Raw genomic sequence first — 20,929 nt, 5'->3', positions numbered from 1 at the left:
GTTTGGATAGTGAACTCTTCTTGTAATTGGAAGTGCATGTTTGGACAATGGGCTCATCTTACATCTATTGTACTACAACTCCTAATAGGGTTGAAATCTCCTAACAGGGACTCTCTATACTGAATTTTCTCATTTACTCCTAACAAGGTCCATCCTCTAACAAGGAACATATATATCAGTATATTATCTAGTGGGTATCATCCCCACCAGGGTTTTTCCTTAGCCAGGGTTTCCCTAGTTAACAAAATATGGTGTTATATCTTTGTGCATGGTTACTACTTTTATTCAGCATTACTTGTTTATTTTCTTATGTATAGTTCAAAGTAATAAATAATATTCGATTATCGACTAAAGTTTGTAAATTATTGATTCACCCCCGCTCTCAGTAATTCCTTTTTCTAACAGAAATCCTTCTTGTGCAAAGGATATCCCAGGACATATTTCCCACTAACCCTGCAGCCTAGGGCAGTACTGTGAAGAGAGAGCTTGGGGCAGTACTGTGAAGACAGCTAGCAGACCCCTAGGAATCCCTCCTGCTTGCTGCAAAGGATATGAACATTTATTTTCACATGCCTCTAATATGTCAATAGAGCATGTAAAGTTAAACATTTCCTAGTGTTGCCTTCTTCAGGTTCATCTCACATTGGAGTGAGTTACTACAATATTGTTCCATGGGATTGCATTCACGTGCCTCTATTATGCCAATAGAGCATGTGAACATTTCCTTGTGTTGCCTTCTTGAGGTTCATCTTTCATTGGAGTGAAGGAGTTATGTTCCATAGGATTGCATTCGCATGCCTTTATTATACCAATAGAGCATGTAAACATTTCCTAGGGTTGCCTTCTTGGAGTTCATCTCACATTGGAGTGAGTTACTAGACTAATGTTCCATAGGATTGCGCTATTGAAAATCCTTTAAATGTTTCTAACAATCAATCAAGAGAGCACATATCATAGTCAAAACAGTTTGTTTTCTGCCAGTAGAAAAAGAATTAGTAAGAACGTGGATAATCAGCTCCTTCAGAAACAGCTAGGATACAAGTATGATCAACTCTCAATTTTAAATTTAACCTGAGACAAATCTTCAATGAGATATGTAGTCTCTCCAGATAGTTGTTCCTGCTATTCAACATTGACAAGGGACAAAGAAGTCTCTTTACTTGTTTTGTTATAAATGCTAACAAGTTTTAGCAAAGAGTTTCATCTAGATGTGCATGACTAGCCTTGCCATTATGACACCAAACAGAATATTTACAAGATTTCATTATACATTTAAAATAGATCAACTTAATTCAAATTAGTTTATGAAACCAGCCTTCCTAGTTCAGACATTTGAATATGGTCTGTTGTAAGAATTTAAAACTTTTATAACTTACATATTTGTGTTGCACACCCCACTCCAACTATCCCAAATTTGTGAGCCACACCCCCTCATCCTTGAAAGCCATTAATGTTAAAAACAAAAGATAACAAAGAAAATCATTAGAACCTACCAATTTTCAGTAACAAAACAAGAAGTCCTTGTTAAATACAATATGAATGGAAACTATAGTATATAGGTCGAAACTATCATTCTTGGATCTCAATCCACTACATTATGTGAGAATTACTTGTTGCTTTCAACAGGTTTAACTATGCATCTCTCCACAGCCTTCTTGAACAAAATGTCAGAGAGCTCAATAAATACAGTTATCATCGAAGGTAATGTTAAAAATGAAAAATAACAAACAAAAACATAACAACTGTATGCGCACAAAAATAAAAAGTAAAGTGATTAACCATCCGTAATGTACAAATTAAACACTTTTCTACAAGGTTTAATAGCTCTCGGGTGATCTTTTAGATACAGAATATTACATAGTTCTATTCTCAGAGATAGCAAAACACTCTTAGGATATATGCCAAAATTAACATGTCTACAAGCCAAGACACTTTAGAAGATATTCCCAACATCCTCATGAAAGGTGTGCATTCATCATTTCCCGATACACCATGTCGATGAAATGCTCATTCTGTAAAGTGAAACATAGAATAACATATATATGCATTAGCACAGGAAGATGCTGAATAAAGCCTACAGAAATCAAATCCACAGGTTAATAAGACAAGGTTGCATGGGTACGTGGGTACGGGAACGGGAACGGGTACGGGAGCGGGTACGGGTACGCATATTTTTCAAAATAGGGGACGGGGGTACGTGTGTAAGCCTAATTTTTTCTATATAATTAATATTTTATAGAAAATATAAAAATCAAAATATCTGTCATGAGTCATGACATTGAGCATTCAAAACAAGAAATTTGAAAATATAAGCCATAATCAAATATACATATACATATATATATATATATATATATATATATATGCTATTGCTGAATGTTTAAAGTATTTTTCATAATTGGGGACGGAGGTACTTGGGTATGTCAAACTTACTTAAAAATTACACTTTTATATTTATAAAAAATCTGATTTTATGAGTCATGACAATGGTTTTTCAAAACAAGAACAGTGATAAAGTTTGCAAATGTAATGTACTGTTTTCAGTTTCATATGTTTGAAATAATAATACATGATAAATGCTTAGATGCATAACAAAGAAGGCAGACTTTAAACATGAACAAGAAGATCCTAAACCATATGACAATGACATATTGCAAATGATAAACTTTTAACTTGAACAGTGATAAAGTTTATTGTTAATGAGTATCAAAGTTTCAAACTGATTTGGTATTGAATTAAGTTTGATAAACAAGAAGCTAATACAAAAACAAAAAACCAAAAAAAAAAATCAGAATCTTAATCAAGGTCCTTAGCTATGATGCTCTCCACCGAGTACCCGGTACGTGGGATACGTGTACCCGGTACTTGGGTACGTGGGTACGAGTACCAGGGGTGTGGGTACGAGTACCCATGCAACCTTGTAATAAGAAGACATAGATTAAGATACTCCCATTAGCAACTATTAATACATGTAAGCTTTATATACACATAAGATAGACTTGGAAATAAAGCTTATTTTTTATTAAAAGTTCAGAACTTGTTTGCATTAATAAAAGCAATTATAAATCATATCCAGTCTAGAGCATGAGTCCCTGTGAGAACGTAAAGAGCTTTTATAAGAGATTAAATATTAAAGGCAAGAGGATGTAGAACAGCAACTTGGTCAAATGAAACTTGAAAGCAAAGGTACAGAATGTTAGAGATGCATCCTTCAAATTTTCTATACAAGATGTGTCATAAAAACATTCACTTTACCTATTACTCACTTCAAAAATATTACAGTATGTTTGTCATGATTGCTACCACTGAAGACAGTTTTTAAGAACAAAGATGCAGAAAAATTGAAACTAAGAGAGCCTCGAATCAACATACAAACCTTTAGTAATCTATGTAGTGAATTGCGAACTCCATCCCTTGTCATAATTGGCCCATGACTCATGCTTGAAGCCGGAGTAAGAGATGGTGATGGAGCAGGCGGGGGGAAAGGTTGAAGAAGTGGTTCCCCATGAGAAGGCTGCAGATTAGAAGGGATTTGAAGTGGTGGAGCTATGGGTGTTGAGAAATTCAGTGGAGGTATCAGTGTTGAAGAGGAATGTGGTGGTACAAAGAAAGAAGGTTTCAAAAGAGTCGTGAGGTGGCTTGTGCCAACATCAACTTGTCCTGCATAACCCATTGGCAAAGATGGAGCTGATAAAGGAGGTGATGGAAGAAGCATTGGTGAAGAACTTCTCAGTGAATGACTTGGTAAACTGTGTGTAGCTGCTAATGTCATCAAAGAAGCCGATTCCTGCAAACAAATTTCAGAAAAGAAAAACCTTGAAATGACCATGAATTTAACATCATGCAAAAAACTGCATGTAAAGATGCAAAAAGTGGATTAACTGATAGGCATTATCGAAGTTTAGAAAAAAGTCAAAAGCATTTCCAATTTTGAGATGATAGCACTTGTGCAAACGTGATTAAAGAAGTTTGATCAACATTTAGGGTCCACTCAAGTGACCATCATTATGATGAATCAGTAATTTGGAGGTAATTTCAACATGAGACAGAACTATTAAATTTATAAAGAAACTATTCATCTGCTCGGCCTCTATTCCTTTTAAGAAAAGCTAAGATGTAAGGCATCAAAAGAGCCCCCAAGAACATTCACTATAAGTCTAGAACCTAAATTCCAACTACATCAAAACAGCTTATCTAATGTACGTACAATTAATAATTGCAACAGATCATACTAAAATTACAAACATAAATTCACTGATTTTCTCCATTCTGCTGAAGATGCTATTTGCAGACTTACGAAAAGAGAAAAATCTGTGTTACCAGAGCTTTCGGTGGAACCTGCCAATGTCCCAATCCTGTTTAAACCAGGTCCAGGTCCAGGTCCAGATCCAGTCAGCCGTGGATCCAGAAATTGATTTGTAGTTGTTTTCAGTTTATGAGTCCAGATGGCTATGCCACCAAGACATTAGACATATATTTTGTTTCCAACATTCTTTCAATTCAGGTTTGTGTGATTTGCCTCCACAAAGATACTGTCCTAAATCATCCTATGCTCACATCTTGCCCACATCAAGATCATGGACATCAGAATGTGTGAGAATTATTGCATTTTATCTTAAAATTGTTTTCAAACCATTGTATCCTCTAAGAAAATATACATTATCACTGATTTTCTCCATCCTGCTGAAATAGCTATTGGTAGACTTAGCAAAAAGGAAAAAATCCTAATCTAGTCCTGTTCAAACCGGGTCCAGGTCCCAATCCAGTCTTCTGTTTATCTGGGAACTGATTTGTTTGTTGTTTTCAGTTCATAAGTCTAGCTGGCTATGCCACCAAGACAGACACATATATTTTGTTTCAATATTCTTTCATTTCAGGTTCAAGTGATTTGCCACCACAAAGATTTTGTCCTAAATCATCCTATCTTCTCACCATGCCCACATCAAGATCATAGTGATCAGAATGTATGAAGAATTATTGCATTTTATCTTAAAATTGTTTTCAAACCATTGTATGCTCTAAACTTGTCCCAAGGCATCTAAACGAGAGTGTGCAAGAAATTTTGTATTTGGCATTCAAAATCAAACAACATGGTGCGACTGTGGATGAGGAAAATCAAATCTATCAAAGATTAGCCTAGACCTAGCAATCTAACCCAGCTGAGGGGTTTTGTTGGGCTTTGCAGCTGCTACAGAAGGTTTATAAAAGTTTATCACAGCTTGCTGCCCCGTTAACTTATCTAACAAAGAAATGAGCATTTCTACAGAACCCTTCAGCTCAACAAGCCTTTGACAAACTCAGAGGTAACGAGTTCATGTCCAATTTTGGTAATTCCAGATTATTCACTTCCTTTTGTTCTGGAATGTGATGTTTCCCATGAAGGTATAGGGGTTGTTTTGATGCAAAATAGGCATCCCATAGCATATGGAAGTAGAAAACTGAGGCGGAATGTAAGTTCTCAATTTATGATAAAGAAATGCTGTCCGTTATGCATGTTTTTACCAAACTCAAAAAATAGTTGGTTTGTAACAAGTTTTGTCGTTGTGACTGATCATAACAGGTTGAAGTACTTTCATAACCAAAGGGAATAGAATGATAGGCAAGCAAAAATGAGTGAACAAAATCCAAGCCTATGACTTCAACATTAAGAATGTTAAGGAAATAACATTGTGGTAGCTGACTCATTGTTTGGGAAACCTTAATTGCATTCTAATTCTGATATGTCTACTGATAGAGAATTGTTGATTACAGCCAAGTAAGTCAAAAACTCATTTGCCAGTGATATTTTGGAAGACAAGGTACAAGATGACAGATTCAAGGTGGCTAGAGCTGACTCTCTACAGGAGGCATGTGTACATTACTCCCAAGTCCAAAATGAAAGAGAGAATTCTGCAAGCCTTCCATATACACCACTAGCTGGACACCCAGGATTATACACGACATATGAAAAGAGGAATGATTCTCTTGGAAGGACTGAGAGAGAACATACTGCAGCATGTGAGAGAATGCAAGGAATGTCAGAGTGGATTTCATCACCAGGTTGCCAAAGGTCCAAGGTAAAGATTGTATATATGTAGGGGTTGATAAGACTCACATAATATGCTGATTTCTATGCCATAACATCAGAGTTTAGAGCCCCTCAAGTAGCAGATCTACTCTTTAAAAATAAAAAAACAGACTTCATGGGCTATCTAAAACAATATAGGGACAGAAAGTTCCTTAGGATGTTTTGGCAGGAGTTATTTCACTTAACAGGAACATAGTTAATAAATAGTACCAGCTATCATCCACAAACAATTGGGCAAAGAAAAAAGACTAAAGTAAACAAGTGGATTGCAGAAGAAACAATGCAAGAGGACAGAGGACAGCAAGGGTTAAATAGTTGCCTTTGGAGGGTGTTGCTACAACGCAACTTATCACATGTCAATTGGTATGACCTCTTTCAAAGCCCTATATCAAATGGTTGCATTTGGAGAGAATTGCTACAGCACAACTTATCATATTTCAATTGGTATGACCCCCTTAAAAGCCCTATATGGGTATGACACTCCTATTAGTTCTGATTTTTGTGCTAGTAGAGTTCCCTGTGTGAATGATATGGTCCAGCAGAGCAAAGATATATAGGAGACTCTCAAGAACAACCTGCAACAGGCAAAACGTCAGCACCTCAATCAAAGGAACTGGATAATCGAAACCACATTTTTATGGACCCTACAGGGTCACAAGAAAGGCTAGGCAGGTGGTTTATGAGTTGGGATTACCACCTACCAGTAGAATTCACAATATTTTGCGTATTTCATGCCTCAAGAAGGTCCTAGGGCAGATAATTACCCCTTCAAAGGAGTTACCACCCCTTGATTATTAAGGCAAATTAATACTTGAATCCAAGACAGCATTGAATGGGAGAAAGAAGCAGCTTAGGAACAAGGTGATTCTAGAACACTCGGTGAAATGGAGGGGACTGTTAATGTTTTAAACCAGAATTTAAGATAAGCAGCAAAAACAAAATAATGCACAATAAGACACAATGAATTATCCTGGGAAAAACCTCCGACTTGAGGGAGAAAAACCCAGCCACAGGAAAATATCACTTACGTTAAAAGAAAGAGCAGAAGATCGATTTACAATTTACACAAACTTTAGGGCGAACTTCCACCACTCATGATAGCACCTCTCTAGATATACATACACGGACAATCAAAGAATATCAATCTATATCATATGAATTCCTCCTCGGAGAATATGTAGAATTGCCTTGACCCTTCATTGTCTTGCCGTTACAATGTAAAGACCCTTCGCTGTCTTGACTTTTCAATTCACTGCCTTGCCAATACAAAGAAGATGACATTATATGTTGAGTTGGCATCAACAAGGACTACCACCCAAAGATGCAACTTGGGAGGGATTAGAGATTTTTGAGCACCCCAATCTGAAATTGCTTGAGATCAATCAATTATAGGATGGGAGGATTGTGATGACCCCAATTTTATAAGAGGGTCATCCAGGCCCAGCAGTGTTCTACAACACCCAACTTTTTTTGTACTTACCATTAACGTTAATAAGTTGAAAATAAATACATTTAATTTTTCTATATTCAGGTCTGAACAAATTTATCCTTCTCAAGTCTACCTAAGTTAAAACAAATTTCTTTTAAGTCTACCTAAGTTTAAACAAATTTGTTTTATGTTGCTTTTGAGCTGACCTGAGGTCGGCCATCCTCCCAAACAGACACAAGGCACCTATATTAAGGTGTTGATTGAAGGAGAAAAGACATGATTGATTGATTACACTGCTGGTGCATGTCTAGGCTTGGAACGACAACTCTAGTTCTGCACAAGGTAGGACGCAACTCCTAATCTTGAGCATCGACCAGCTGACCAATATCTTGCGATAATTTTAACAAAATATCTGCTTCTTATCACAACATATTAACAAGAAGGAAAGCAGTGAGTTAGTGGAGCTTTAAGAGGTGATACTGCAGAGAAAGCAGTGCGATAGAGGTCATAGAGTGACAAGGACTGATTCAACAACCTACAAGAGCCTGAGGATAACTCTGACTTTGCAGTGTATCTTTGACACCTGCAAAGCCAAAGTAGGCATCGAAGGTTAGAGAATCCTATCTACTGCGGAATTAAATAGAAGATTGGGCCTGTGAAGCCAGAGATAGTAGATTGGTGCAGTTACAACAGATATCCTCAACTGCTGTAGCGTGTGCCTAGCCCAATATCACATATTTCTAAGGTTGCCTAGGAGCATTCATCTACAGAAAATCAGTATGAAATTCCAATCTGACTCAATAGAAAGTTGGGCTTATCCTAAGTTGTAGAAAACTGAAATCTCAGCAAAAATATTTTAAAAATTCATTTCTATTTTGGATACAAATTTCAGGTTATATCTATACTATCTGGTTTCTGTTTATAATAGGTTATTGTGAATCTCTGTCTGACATTAATTAAGACAATTATCAGACATTTCTGTGTTTCAAAGAATTGTTTAGCATCTTTCATGATAACATCATATATACCAAACAATGCAAATTTGACATATATTCCACTCACTCAAGAGTAAAACTGAAGTTTCGTTATTGCAAACTGATAATTAGTAGCGAAAAAAAAAAGAGCTTCAACGCTGAACCTGGACCAGGAACACAAATGTACCTTTTGATTCCTTGTCAATTGTCAATTGCTAAAATGATGATTTGCAAAACCCACAACTACTTACAATGGCTTCTTGGGTGGGATGATCTTATAAAAAGCATTTGGAAAACAAAAAGATTTGAAAAGGGGTATTTCAAATTCCTAGTGCAAGAGAATGAAATAGCCAGAGTGTATTTGAGGGCATCCTAGAATGTTGATTACACATTTCTATGTGCACATATAATGATTATTAAATCATTGGTTATGTGTTAATAATTATTATTCTCTATATTCTGCTCCCGGCAGTTGATATCTGATGTTTCCATAAATGGTTTGAATGTTTCTTAGTAGCGATAATACTTTCTGTTTGGGCAATTGCTTGTAATATGTGTTTAACTGCCAATTGGAATTGTTTGATTACCAGTAGATCCCTTATTATTCTCTCCTTATTCGCTGACTGTCCAAGATTGTCTTGGTTCCCCTTAAATCCAAACTCTGTAGCTCTGTACTGATCATCTTGTCTTGTTTGAATGCCAAATACAGATAGTGGGTATCTTATTGTATAGTTACAATATAATTGCTTGTATTGGATGATGATTCTTGCTGTTGCATGTGAGCTGATAAATATGTAATAACTAATATTATAATTATGTTTCTGATGTACAGTCTTAAAATTATATGCTACTGATTTAGCAAGAGGCAATATGCTTTAGAATGGTAAAACCAATACTAGATAATTTATTAAGTAATGTCCCATGATTCGATCTTGTCAAATTTGGGACTTCTTTTTAACTAATGGACTAAATGATGGTTATGACTATTCGCTCAAACAGATTTATATCTCTGATGTTATCGTATGAATCATAGTTACACTGCTCTGGCGGACAGGGGAACGGGGGAACAAGTTTCCAGGATGGGGGGACAGAGGGATCTTAATTTGAGGAGAGCAGGGGGATGGGGCAAGGGACAGGGGGGATTGTATATACTACAAATATGGTACTTAAAATGCTCATTATAAAAAGATGTATTGCAATATAAGATATAAAGATGTAAAAGAGTAAATACTTGAACACTACATTGAATTGGAACATTCAACATTGAACATAGATAGTTGAATCAGCAAATAGTCAACATTGGGACGTCCCCCCATACTTGGTGAAGGTGGCAGAATCTGGCAGTGCCGCTGGGGACGGGGGAACAAAGTCCACAAGTCTCCTATGCGAGCAAGTCTAAGACATGTCCCGATTTATGAATATGTGATACACTAAATGGTTTGGTTGGTAAGGCCTCTCAATCTTGTATGTTCGCTATGAATATGTGATACACTCAATGGTTTCGTCGGTAAGACCTCTCAATCTTGTATGTTCGCTGTCTGTCGTATATGCTTGTACTAGCCAATATCTTCTTTGGTTTACAATCTTCTTAACCTCCGTTCTCCACGAATCATCCAAATATGTGAATAGTCACGATTTCTCCCTGTTTGATATATTCAGTTTTCTCTGTCTACCATATACTATTTGCTGCACATAATAGAATTGTGGAATTTCCTATCTGATGTTAAGTAATGCTCCTACAATCATTTCCGAAATCCATTATCATAGTCATCGCCTCCCCATAGACTTCTATTGAGCCTTTTACTGTTGACAGTACCTACTACTTGTTCACAAAATAAACCCCCACTCCCCCCACCCCCCCACCCCTACCCTTTCTCTGACTGTGATGTGTATCATTATATATCTGTAATCTCTTACCCAGACTAGGACTTGTCTCTTGTTGTGATATCTAACTGAGGCGACTCTTCATAACATGAAATATTGGTTTATGTTTCGCTAAGCAGATATGGTTAATTAATTGACTTTTAAATACCTTTTTAACTAGAGTATGATCAATAGATTGTTGGTCTTAATTATGTTGCATGATATCTTAGTTTGCTCAAATATATTAGTTGGTGTCCATCCTTTCATTTTTATGTAATGCTATTTATATGTTAAAGTGGTGAAAGGGTTATTCAGTTTATATTTGAAGCCATTGATATGTGATATTCATTTAATTATTATTTATATATTTATTATTATAATTTGTCGATATATTATAATAATATGCACTTTTAATAAATCATTTTCATCCTTGTTATGTAATATAGTATAAGATTATTGTTTTTTATATATTATATTATTTATTATTTATTGTTATATATATAAATGATTTATTGATATAATACTATCAATAATTATTCTATTTATCATTTATTATTATTTATTCTATTATTATTTTATTTTAATTCTATTATTAAATCTTATAAATATGGGGACATTACAAAAATTCTTCCAGGATCTATGACATGGTGAACCCACAATCTATGACCATCGTGAATGTTTCATTTGCAAGCAGATCATCCACATGATGATAGTGCTCATTTTTGTACAAGAGTTAAATTTTGTTTGTAATTTTTTGCATCGTTGTAGCCTTTAACTTTCCAACTGAGATATCAATGCCCTTCAGTTGCATCCCCCTAGTTGTCTTGTAGCTTTGAGTGATATGTTATTGAATGAAATTGATGAACTGATTTCAATTTGCTTTCAATGTGCAGCCTAACCACTTATTGTTTTATAAATATATGACAACTAAGGCAATAACGTCAACCAACTTATTTAATTTTCTTAAAGCTTGACATGGTCTATTAGATTGACATATCCCTGTGAATGGAAATTTTGGAGATGAAGCAATTGAGGATGTCGGCAAGAATGAGCATTCCATATTTCCTCCAGTATATGATCAATTTTTGCCATTTCCATTGTTCCAAAAGAACTTTCCCTTCATTAAACTAGGGTCCCATGAAATGCCTGAAATCAGTTCTCCATACAATTGGATTCCAACTGGAATCTATTTTCTTTAAATAATAGCCAGCCATATAGATTTCGAATTCCTTATTCTAAAGGTATTTTTCATTGCAAAGACATTATCTAATGGTGTTATGCTTCTACCCCTTAGAGTTTCTCCCACTTTTGGTAACAAAGGTTTGGGTTTCAAGGATGTTAAATACTCTTCCAAGATTTGGGGGGGGACAACTATTAAAACATATAGAAAAGTTTCTATTTGAAAAGTCAATTACAAAAATGAGCAAACAATAAGAGATGTTGGAATTTACCATTTATGCGAAAAATACAAAGAAATTGGAATTTGTTTAAGTTTGACTCACACTATTGGTAACAAGGGTATGGGTTTCAAGGATGGTAAATATTCTTCCAAATTTTTGGGGATAACTATTAAAGAAAGTAGAAAAGTTTCAAATTTGAAAGTCAATTACAAAAATGAGAAAACAATAAGAGGTTGGAATTTATCATTTATGTAAAAATCCAAAATAATTGGAAATTGTATAAGTTGGACAATTAGATGATAAATTGATCAAGTTTTTATTTTTCATCATATGTAAAATAAAAGTTCAATGCCTAATCTAACTTGTTGCCCAATGCAAATGTCATGGCAGACTCCATGCTTGAGTTTATGAATTCATCTAGTTATTACAACTAGACCCCAACCAAACCTTTATGGAGAACCTGATTTTCATCAATCTAAGTCTAATTTTCAAGCTCTCCCACCCACCATGTTGATGGATTCAACTTTAAAGTTGACCAGATCACAAAGATGGATTTGAATAGCACCCCACTTCTTTTACAACCTAATTAGACATTGATTTTTCTTGGTAAGTAAATGGACAATGGCGTTGCTTAAATATCTTGTAAACATGCATGATTAGCCACATTTCAGCAAAGTCTTCTAAAACTACATGGAAACCTAATCACCTTTCCAGAATTCCTGATCACCTTGCAAAAAAACCTAATCAGATTGCATGAAAAACGTTAAAGGGGCATTAAAAATTAAAGTTGAGCATTTTCTATGTTTCATATTCATTTGAGGTGATGAACTAATTTAATTGAAAAAACTGTGAATTTTGGCAAATGCTTGGACATGAATTGCTACAAGTTTTCCCTAAAGCATGGCATTGTTAATGTGAGTTTTGTTCCCATACAACATGCAACATAGAACACTCAAGTTTCAGGATGAAATGCGAAATATCGAAGTTGGAAGCCAAGTTGTAACAAGAGAGAGCTTTATAGGTAGAGAAATTGGCCGCGATAGAAAGGACAAGGTGGATGCACTAAGGCTCTTGCAGACTACACAAGCCAAGCAACTAACAATAGAGAGGGACCTAAAACTCCTTTGATAGCAGCTTGCACGAGTCACTACATCCACTACTCCAAGGACGTCTTCTCATCGTCCCAGTATCAGACTAACTTATTTTTCTTTTGGTCCTCTAGAAAACTTTTTTTTTTGGAGGTGGAGGGCACGAGGGAGGTATAATGTAGGCTAGTAATTAGTGAATAATAATAGACTTGTTATGAAATAAGATGTACTGAAGAGTCACCACGATTAATTTCCTTAACCAACTGGAGTGCTATATGTAGGGGTTATTGGGAACTATGAGGGACACATTGGTATTGTGATAATGTAATAATTTGGTATGAGCAATAAAAGTAATCTTCAACCATTGTTGTGTGTTCTCCATTATATAATTGCTTATGTTGGCCTTCTTTTAATCTCAAGCAAGTTGCATTAATATGTAGTTTTTGTACTAAGGCCACTTCCATATCTGGCATATAAACACTTCCATATCTAGTGGTTGAACAATTCCATACTTGGCACATAACATTATTTGTCCTTTCATCTCTCTGAGAAGAAGACTCTTCAATTTGTATCTTTCCATAAGTGACGGTAACACCTAATTTCCTCAACTTTTTTATTTCTTTATCTATCCATCACCTCCCGCGTCAGGATGTTCAAATTTGTTATCTCTTTTACTTGTGACCAGTCAGGTCAGAGCTCAAATTTGTTAGCACCAAGATGAGAGCTCATATCCAACTAGTATTAAGTACAGGTTGGAAGCCTCACTCTTGGTAAAGCCTATGCTCTACAAATAGTTATCAATCCTGGAGTACCATGCCCTTAGAGCTTGTTTGAGTCCATACAAGGCTTTCTTAAGTTTGCATAAATGTGACTCTCTATCATGTACCTCAAACCCCTGTGGCTACTCTATAAATTACTTCTTCTTCATCATCCCATTGACAAATTTGTCTTCACATCCACCTAGTGAATGCTCCACCCTAACTTTAAAGCAGTGGGATATTACAACTTGAATAGAAGAATATCTAGCAACAGGAGTAAAGGTCTCCTCGTAATCTACTCCCTCTTTCTAAGAGAATCCTCTAGCCACAAATCTTACTTTATACTTCTCTACACTTCCATCCCCTGCATGTTTGATTTTGAAAAACCATCTAGAAGTCACTACTAACTTCCCCACTGGTCTTTGCACACACTCCCATTGCCAGTTGCTTCCTCAAAGCTAGAAGGCTCTAAGTCTATGATGTTGGTCATCAAGCCCATATACGTTGAAAAATTATGTAGAGGCTTATTCTCCCTGAATATGATTCGAAGAGCCTTAACATGTCCCTGAGCATCTCTCAAGGTCTGTTGGGTACCCTAACTAATTTATAAGGGGCTTATTATCCAAATATTAAAGTTTGGCCCTTTGTACTAGAAGTTTGTAAGGTCTTCTCACCCTTTGAATCCTTCTGGAAAATATCTCTTCAACTGAGGGGGGACCATAAGATTTCTCGGAGGCCAAGTTTGCTTAAAACTTGGCATCCCTACTCTCAATTGTCTTCTGATGTTGGTATAAAGACCCTATAGGATTTTGACTCTAAATTGTTTCCCATAAGAATGTCCTTCTCACCTGAGGGCTTCAAGTTTGTCCTCTCTTGCATAGGCACATGAATATAGAGTAGACAACCAAAATTCCTAAGATGTCATATCTCAAGTTTAATGCTTGTGAATACCTCCTTTGGGGTCTTATCCTCCAAAACCTTGTGAGGACCCTTGTTTAGTAAATATACGGTTGTATTGCATACTCCAACACACAAAAATATCGGCAAATTCAAATCATGGATCATGGCCTTCACATAATTGATAATAGATTTGTTCTCTCTCTAAAACCTCATTTTGTTGCAGATTATAAGCAGTTGTCTTTATTAAGATAATATCTTATACTTTCTATAATAGTCAACTACTTGTCTGTAGTCCGTCTTTCAGTCTAGATAGGAATGTTTCCTATCCCGTCTCTTTTTTCTTCAGTCCAGATAGGAATGTTTCCTATCCTGTCTCTAGTTTTGTTTCTAATTCTGTCTTCAATCTACGTTGTTTCTTTTAGAAACAACGTCCTTGTAATTCTTTATAAGGAACACATTTGTTCCTCTGTTAAAAAATGAATCATCCGGAAATCCGTTAATCTGCCAACTCTTCTTGAATCTTGTAACATGGTATCAGAGCTATTACTTAAATTTTTTCGAAAAAATTTATAATTTCTTCGTGAAATTATTTGTTTAAATTTTTTCAGAATTATTTCTGTTGAATTTCTCTAAAACCCGCTTAGGGTTTTCGGCCTAGAAAAATTCCCGAACTCGGGTCTGCCTGTGTTTGTTCAGCACACTCTAGCCCCATTCGTCCATGCACATCGATCCTTGAAGAAAAATCTGCCATTTTTTATCAAGAAATCTAAAGTTTTTTCAAGCTTTTTTTAGCTAGGGCCTTTTTTTTCAAAACCCTAATTTTTGGGGTCGGAAAAATATTTTGTTTGCAAATTCTTGGTGGGTTTTTCGAGAGCTCAACTGGGTTGTCGTCTGTTTTTTCTGGGTGCCTCAATTTTTGTGCCTCGATTTTTGAACCAGCGGATCCAAAAAACGACAGCAAATTCCTTTTGGGTTTTTTGAGCTCTCTTCTGGGTCTTTCGTATTTTTGCCTCGAAGAACGTGCCTTCACAGATTTTCACAATTTTTCATTGAAAAACGTGCCATGGCATCTCTGACAAATATTCTGCTCGAACATAATTCCAAATTCAATGGTCGCAAATATGGAACCTAGAAGCAGCGCATCATCGCAATCTTCGAATATCGTAACACCGCTCAACTTGTTCTGGGTGTTACGCAACGTCTGACTTCTCCGAGTCCTGATCAAGGCAAAGCTGCATTTTTCGCCTTCTGAATTTGTTTCTGTTTATTCTGGGTTTGTTGATTTTCTCCTCAAAAATCATTTCAAGTTGTCTATAATACGCAAGGTTGCATGAGATTTTGGGTTTGTTGATTTTCTCCTCAAAAATCATTTCAAGTTGTCTATAATACGCAAGGTTGCGTGAGATTCTGGGTTTGTTGATTTTCTCCTCAAAAATCATTTCAAGTTGTTTGTAATACGCAAGGTTGCGTGAGATTCTGGGTTTTACCGTTTTTTCCACAAAAACGAAGTTTTGTAATTGCAACTTATTTTGAGTCATAGCACTCTTCTGGCAAAGCTTCTTGGTTTCAGCATTCTGTAGATCCAGGGAGGGTCTCAATTATCACAGAATGTTCCGACATCCGTACGTTGACCATTAAGGGAGGGTATTAAGATAATATCTTATACTTTCTATAATAGTCAACTACTTGTCTGTAGTCCGTCTTTCAGTCTAGATAGGAATGTTTCCTATCCCGTCTCTTTTTTCTTCAGTCCAGATAGGAATGTTTCCTATCCTGTCTCTAGTTTTGTTTCTAATTCCGTCTTCAGTCTACATTGTTTCTTTTAGAAACAACGTCCTTGTAATTCTTTATAAGGAACACATTTGTTCCTCTGTTAAAAAATGAATCATCCGGAAATCCGTTAATCTGCCAACTCTTCTTGAATCTTGTAACAGTCTCCTCCCTCTTAATTCATGCATTCTTGCAAACATCTTTGACATCATTTGAGGTATACTCACCCTTGTCCGATCTCAACACCTTGATCTTCTTCCTTCATTAATTTTCCACTTGAGCTTTGAACTCCTTGAATCGACTTTTGGCGTCATCTTTGGTCTTCATTAAGTAGATCCAAGCGTTTCTAGAGAAATCATCAACAAAGGTGAAATAATAGGATGTACCATTCATTGACGCCACTACCACAGGTGCACAAACATCAGGGTATATTAGATCCAAAAACTCTTTGGATTGAATCTCGCTATTGTGAAATGAAGCTTTGACATTTTTACCAAGAGCACAACCACTGCATACCCCCTATTGCACAACCATCTCTCTCAATATAGGTAGTGCTTTGTTGAAATATCCCAAACCGGATATTTACTCCATCTTTCCACAAAATATATTCTAAACTAAAATATGCAGATATAGTACCAAACTTAAACAAGACCAGTAGAAACTCCAAATAATATGTACCCAACTACTTCTTGAATATAATATTCAACACTCAAACATAGGCAGATATAATACAATACAACAATAAAACTGGCAAGATTCTCCACAAGAAAATAACCATTCTTTCTAAGATACTATTCAAGATTTGAACATGTGAAAGTGCATTACAAACCAGTAATATAAAACTAGTAAACTCTTATACAACTTCGTAAAATATGTTATTGAATTATACAACAGCAATACGATAACCAACACTAACAAATCCAATCTTAAATACAAATTAACAATTAGATTGGAATATTAGAGTAAGATCCTGTAAGCGCATCTGAAACACATACAATACCCAACACTAACAAATCCAATCTTAAATACAAATTAACAGTTAGATTGGAATACTAGAGTAAGAACCTATAAGCGCATCTAAAACACTTGAACTAATGTCTTCCCGGACAATGGGTTTGCGTCCACTATCTGCCAGCACGAGGGGCTACGTCCTCATACTAGCTCAATGCTTAAGCTTTCCAAACACTCTCACAAGAGAGAACTAAAATCTGAAATAATAAAACAAGCATGCCCAAATGAAAGAGTCTCTTCTCCTTTTAACCCCACAGTTGTGACTCTTCGACTTCCCTCCTGGCATTTTGTCTTATCTCTCCTTGTCCTTTTGTCCACTTTGTAATATTAAATTGGCCCTTTATATTTTGAGTTCAAACTCTCCAAGTCAATTCTAAGGTTATATATAGTATGCCTTCAATATTTCTAATGTCCCAAAAAAGGGGACAGTACAAATCTCCCCTCCTTAAAATTGCTTGTCGTCAAGCAATCAGTACCAGGATCCCATACATATCTGCAAGTAGACCTATAGCCCAAACTGAAAGCAAATCCAAACACATTGCGAAACAAGGTGCCACTCTGCTACCCATCCATCAACACGATCCCTGGGTCCCATATAAAATTATGAAATATCACTGCACCTGTAGACTGTACACCTCTACTTATCCTCGCATCCAATCTCAAACTAAGCAAAATTATAACCAACTCCTCAATAAGCCATAGTTGAATATTGTCAACACTCGGATCCCAAACCTTGATGTCATAACCAACCGATATGATAAGGTAGAAATGTATCAATGAACTATGCATAATCCAGTAGATGGTGACAACCTGACCTAAATGGATGACGTAATAAACAAGCTGCTCAAAAACTGAAAGTAACACCCTGGGTGCATCAAATATCATACTATCATCATCAATCTGGAGAACCTCTGAGTACATAGGTATTATGAATAAGAATGAAGCTAAAAACTCGTTCCTTGAGACTGTAACATAACTCCCATCAATACTACACCAAAATCTATCCAAAGGCTGATGTATGTAATCCAACTAACTCCTATATCGTGTGAAATTGAGAACCCTACTAGGACTGATCCAATGACGAACAACCATAGTCAATTCACCACTTCTATCCTGTGACCCATGTTCATTGCTAGGAATCGTACCAGGCTTCCATATTCTAAAATCAGAATCATCCTCTTCATGATAGTCAAAAGGAGAGTCCTCGTTTATCTCAAAAGGAGGATTATCGGAAATCCAATCAGTATCTACTTCAAACACAGGGTTATCGATAAGCTGAATGTGAACTGAAACTTTGGTACTTGGTCTTTTAGGACAACTGTCCAAGTCATAAGTTTTTTGAATGTTATCAAGCTCAACAATGACTTCTTTGAAAAACTCTTGCCTCACCTTACCTTCCAGTTCCCGAGAGTGATTCGTGACCCTGTTTTGATTTTCTGCTTCCTGAAGAGAAAATCAAGTTTTATCGAATGCCTCCTGAGTAGACTTGAGCTCCGTATTGAGCTCCATAATCGCATTCCTTTCCTTTTTCAGCTGATCAACATGTATTTCAGCAACCTTAAGAATGTTATCCCTGTCGGAAAGCAAATATAAATAATTTGATTTCATAGTTTCAAGAGCTGTTTTGATCACTTGCAAACCAAAAACAAGCCAATCTACTTCCACTCCCTTTTGAACCTTTCTGTAGAGATCTTCCACCATCTTGTGAGTGCTGTCATAACGAACCAACGATGCCACAACCATGTCATTACTAACCTTCAACTGATTATTTAAGGCATGCATGTCATTATTGTCCTGTTGAAGCAGTTCATCGTCTTGTCGTGTTATCTTAGATTGTTCCTCTTCATTCATGTCATGGGCATCAAAGAGATATGGTTCATCATACCAAGATTCCATCCTGCTATAACCTTGTGTGTAACAAACCACATCAACCTGCTTGTCAAAGCTAACCTCCAAATCACAAATGAAGAAACTCCCACCCTGTGTAACATCTTCTAAATGATCACGAGAAGGCTGCAAATCAAAGGTAGTTAACTGTTCTTCTTTTTCAAGACCCTCTATTTGATGATTTTGGTCTACCGGAAATTCTTCGTACACACCTTTGTGTTGGTCTTTTGCAAGGAGATCCTAAACCAATTCCAAATACTTTCTTTTTGACCTATCAGTCTTATCTTGTTGCTCTAGATAAAAATTCATGTAATCATTGAATGATAAATCATTTTGAATTCGGGTAGGAAGTTCTGTATACTCTCCATAAATGTGGAGTATTTTTGCTCTTATATCGACTTCGGACTTCTAGGCTAACTACTCTTGTAATTTCATAGTGCCTTTCAAGATTTTATCCAAATCTTTTCCCATTGCTGAATGTTGTTATCCTGTTACTGTAAGTCTGATAAACAGCTATATTTTGCCCTTGAATTGCCTCTTCCAATAGTCAAACTATCTTGATTTCATTATCGATTGACAATATCAATAGGATTTGGTATCCCTCAAGCTGACTTCACACCAAACGTATATACAAAAAAATCTTGAAAATTGATAATAAAATATTCTCTTCCCTTTCAGTTAGGTTACGTATTTCCCAGTATTTCCTGATGCACTATTTCTGAAAGAAGCAGTCTGAATCAATTGACCAAACATGGTTGTCCTTTCCACCTCAAACCGTATGCCACTGAAGAAGGCACTTGTAAAAAACACAGGCAATAACAAGTTTATGATGGCAAAAACCTAATTTTCAGAAACACACTTCGGAAGAACTTCTTGATTTTCCTGTTGTCTTCCTAGAGCATCTAGATTCCACTAGCGTGCAACTAATGTAATGATTTGGTCTTAATATGATCAAAAGAATTAAATTTTGACTTGAGGTATTTTGTGAACAATTGGCATGTAACCCTGATATTAAGTTTTAATGCTGCTATGAATGGTTCAACTCCAAAGTATATAACCATATGATTATGACATTTGCATACAATGTGACAAGTTCAGAGAATATCGATACTGTATTTATATTAATCTTCAAACATGGCAGGCACAAACAAACACTTTGACTATCTCAGATTATAAAGAAATGAGTATTGAATGAGTTCACACACTTAATTTATGTTTCAAAACACGATCCCTTGGTATTATAAAACGCAGACATAAAAATGAAATGGAGGAACCTATATATGGCAATTGCTTAGTGAATTGGTGTGCTCCTTAATGTACTATGTCCTGGAACTGTCAATGTTCCATCACACTCCTTCCTGTGCTAGCTATTGACTGCCCGAAGTGATGGTATTAACTCGAGGTCTCACCACTCCGACGTCCACCAATCACAGGTAGTCGTAGTTTTGATGAATGGAGACCTGTGTTTCTACACCATGAACTACTGTCCCAGCAACCACCCTTAACTCCAATGTATTGTTCCTACTGTTACCCCCTACCCATCACCAACTGGAGTGGAGGTATCCACAAATGTTAATCACTTTGGAGGGAGTCTAATTTGTCATCCCATTGCTCTTAGATTTGACATGATTTATTACTACTAAGATACAACGATAACCATGTAATAGCTACTCACGCCATGTATTCTTTTATTTCCATAAAATGAATGATCTTTTGCCTGTCGACCAATCTCATGCACCCAATGACACCTATCACTTCTATTCTCCTGCAGCCTTTTGATTA

At 36.1% G+C, this 20,929-nt stretch overlaps 1 protein-coding gene across 1 annotated transcript in view; it reads right to left on the bottom strand.

Annotated features, from left to right (window-relative positions):
- Positions 1-1,747: 1,747 nt before the first annotated feature.
- LOC149531266 (mRNA-decapping enzyme-like protein) overlaps positions 1,748-20,929 on the bottom strand; it is a 61,867-nt gene continuing 42,685 nt past the window's right edge. Inside the window, exons 7-8 of the mRNA XM_089808679.1 lie at positions 3,377-3,787; positions 1,748-2,012 (exon numbers count right to left, since the gene is read on the bottom strand). Coding sequence (XP_089664805.1) covers positions 1,956-2,012; positions 3,377-3,787 — 468 coding nt within the window. The 3' untranslated portion in view covers positions 1,748-1,955. The remainder of the gene's footprint in view (positions 2,013-3,376; positions 3,788-20,929) is intronic.

Source organism: Cupressus sempervirens, chromosome 11 (assembly GCF_028749045.1).
Source record: "Cupressus sempervirens isolate cs-2001-9-10 chromosome 11, ASM2874904v1, whole genome shotgun sequence".
In the NCBI taxonomy this organism is placed as follows: Eukaryota; Viridiplantae; Streptophyta; class Pinopsida; order Cupressales; family Cupressaceae; genus Cupressus; species Cupressus sempervirens.
Note: the sequence above shows the minus strand (reverse complement) of the source record. Positions and strands in the feature narration are given on the sequence as shown.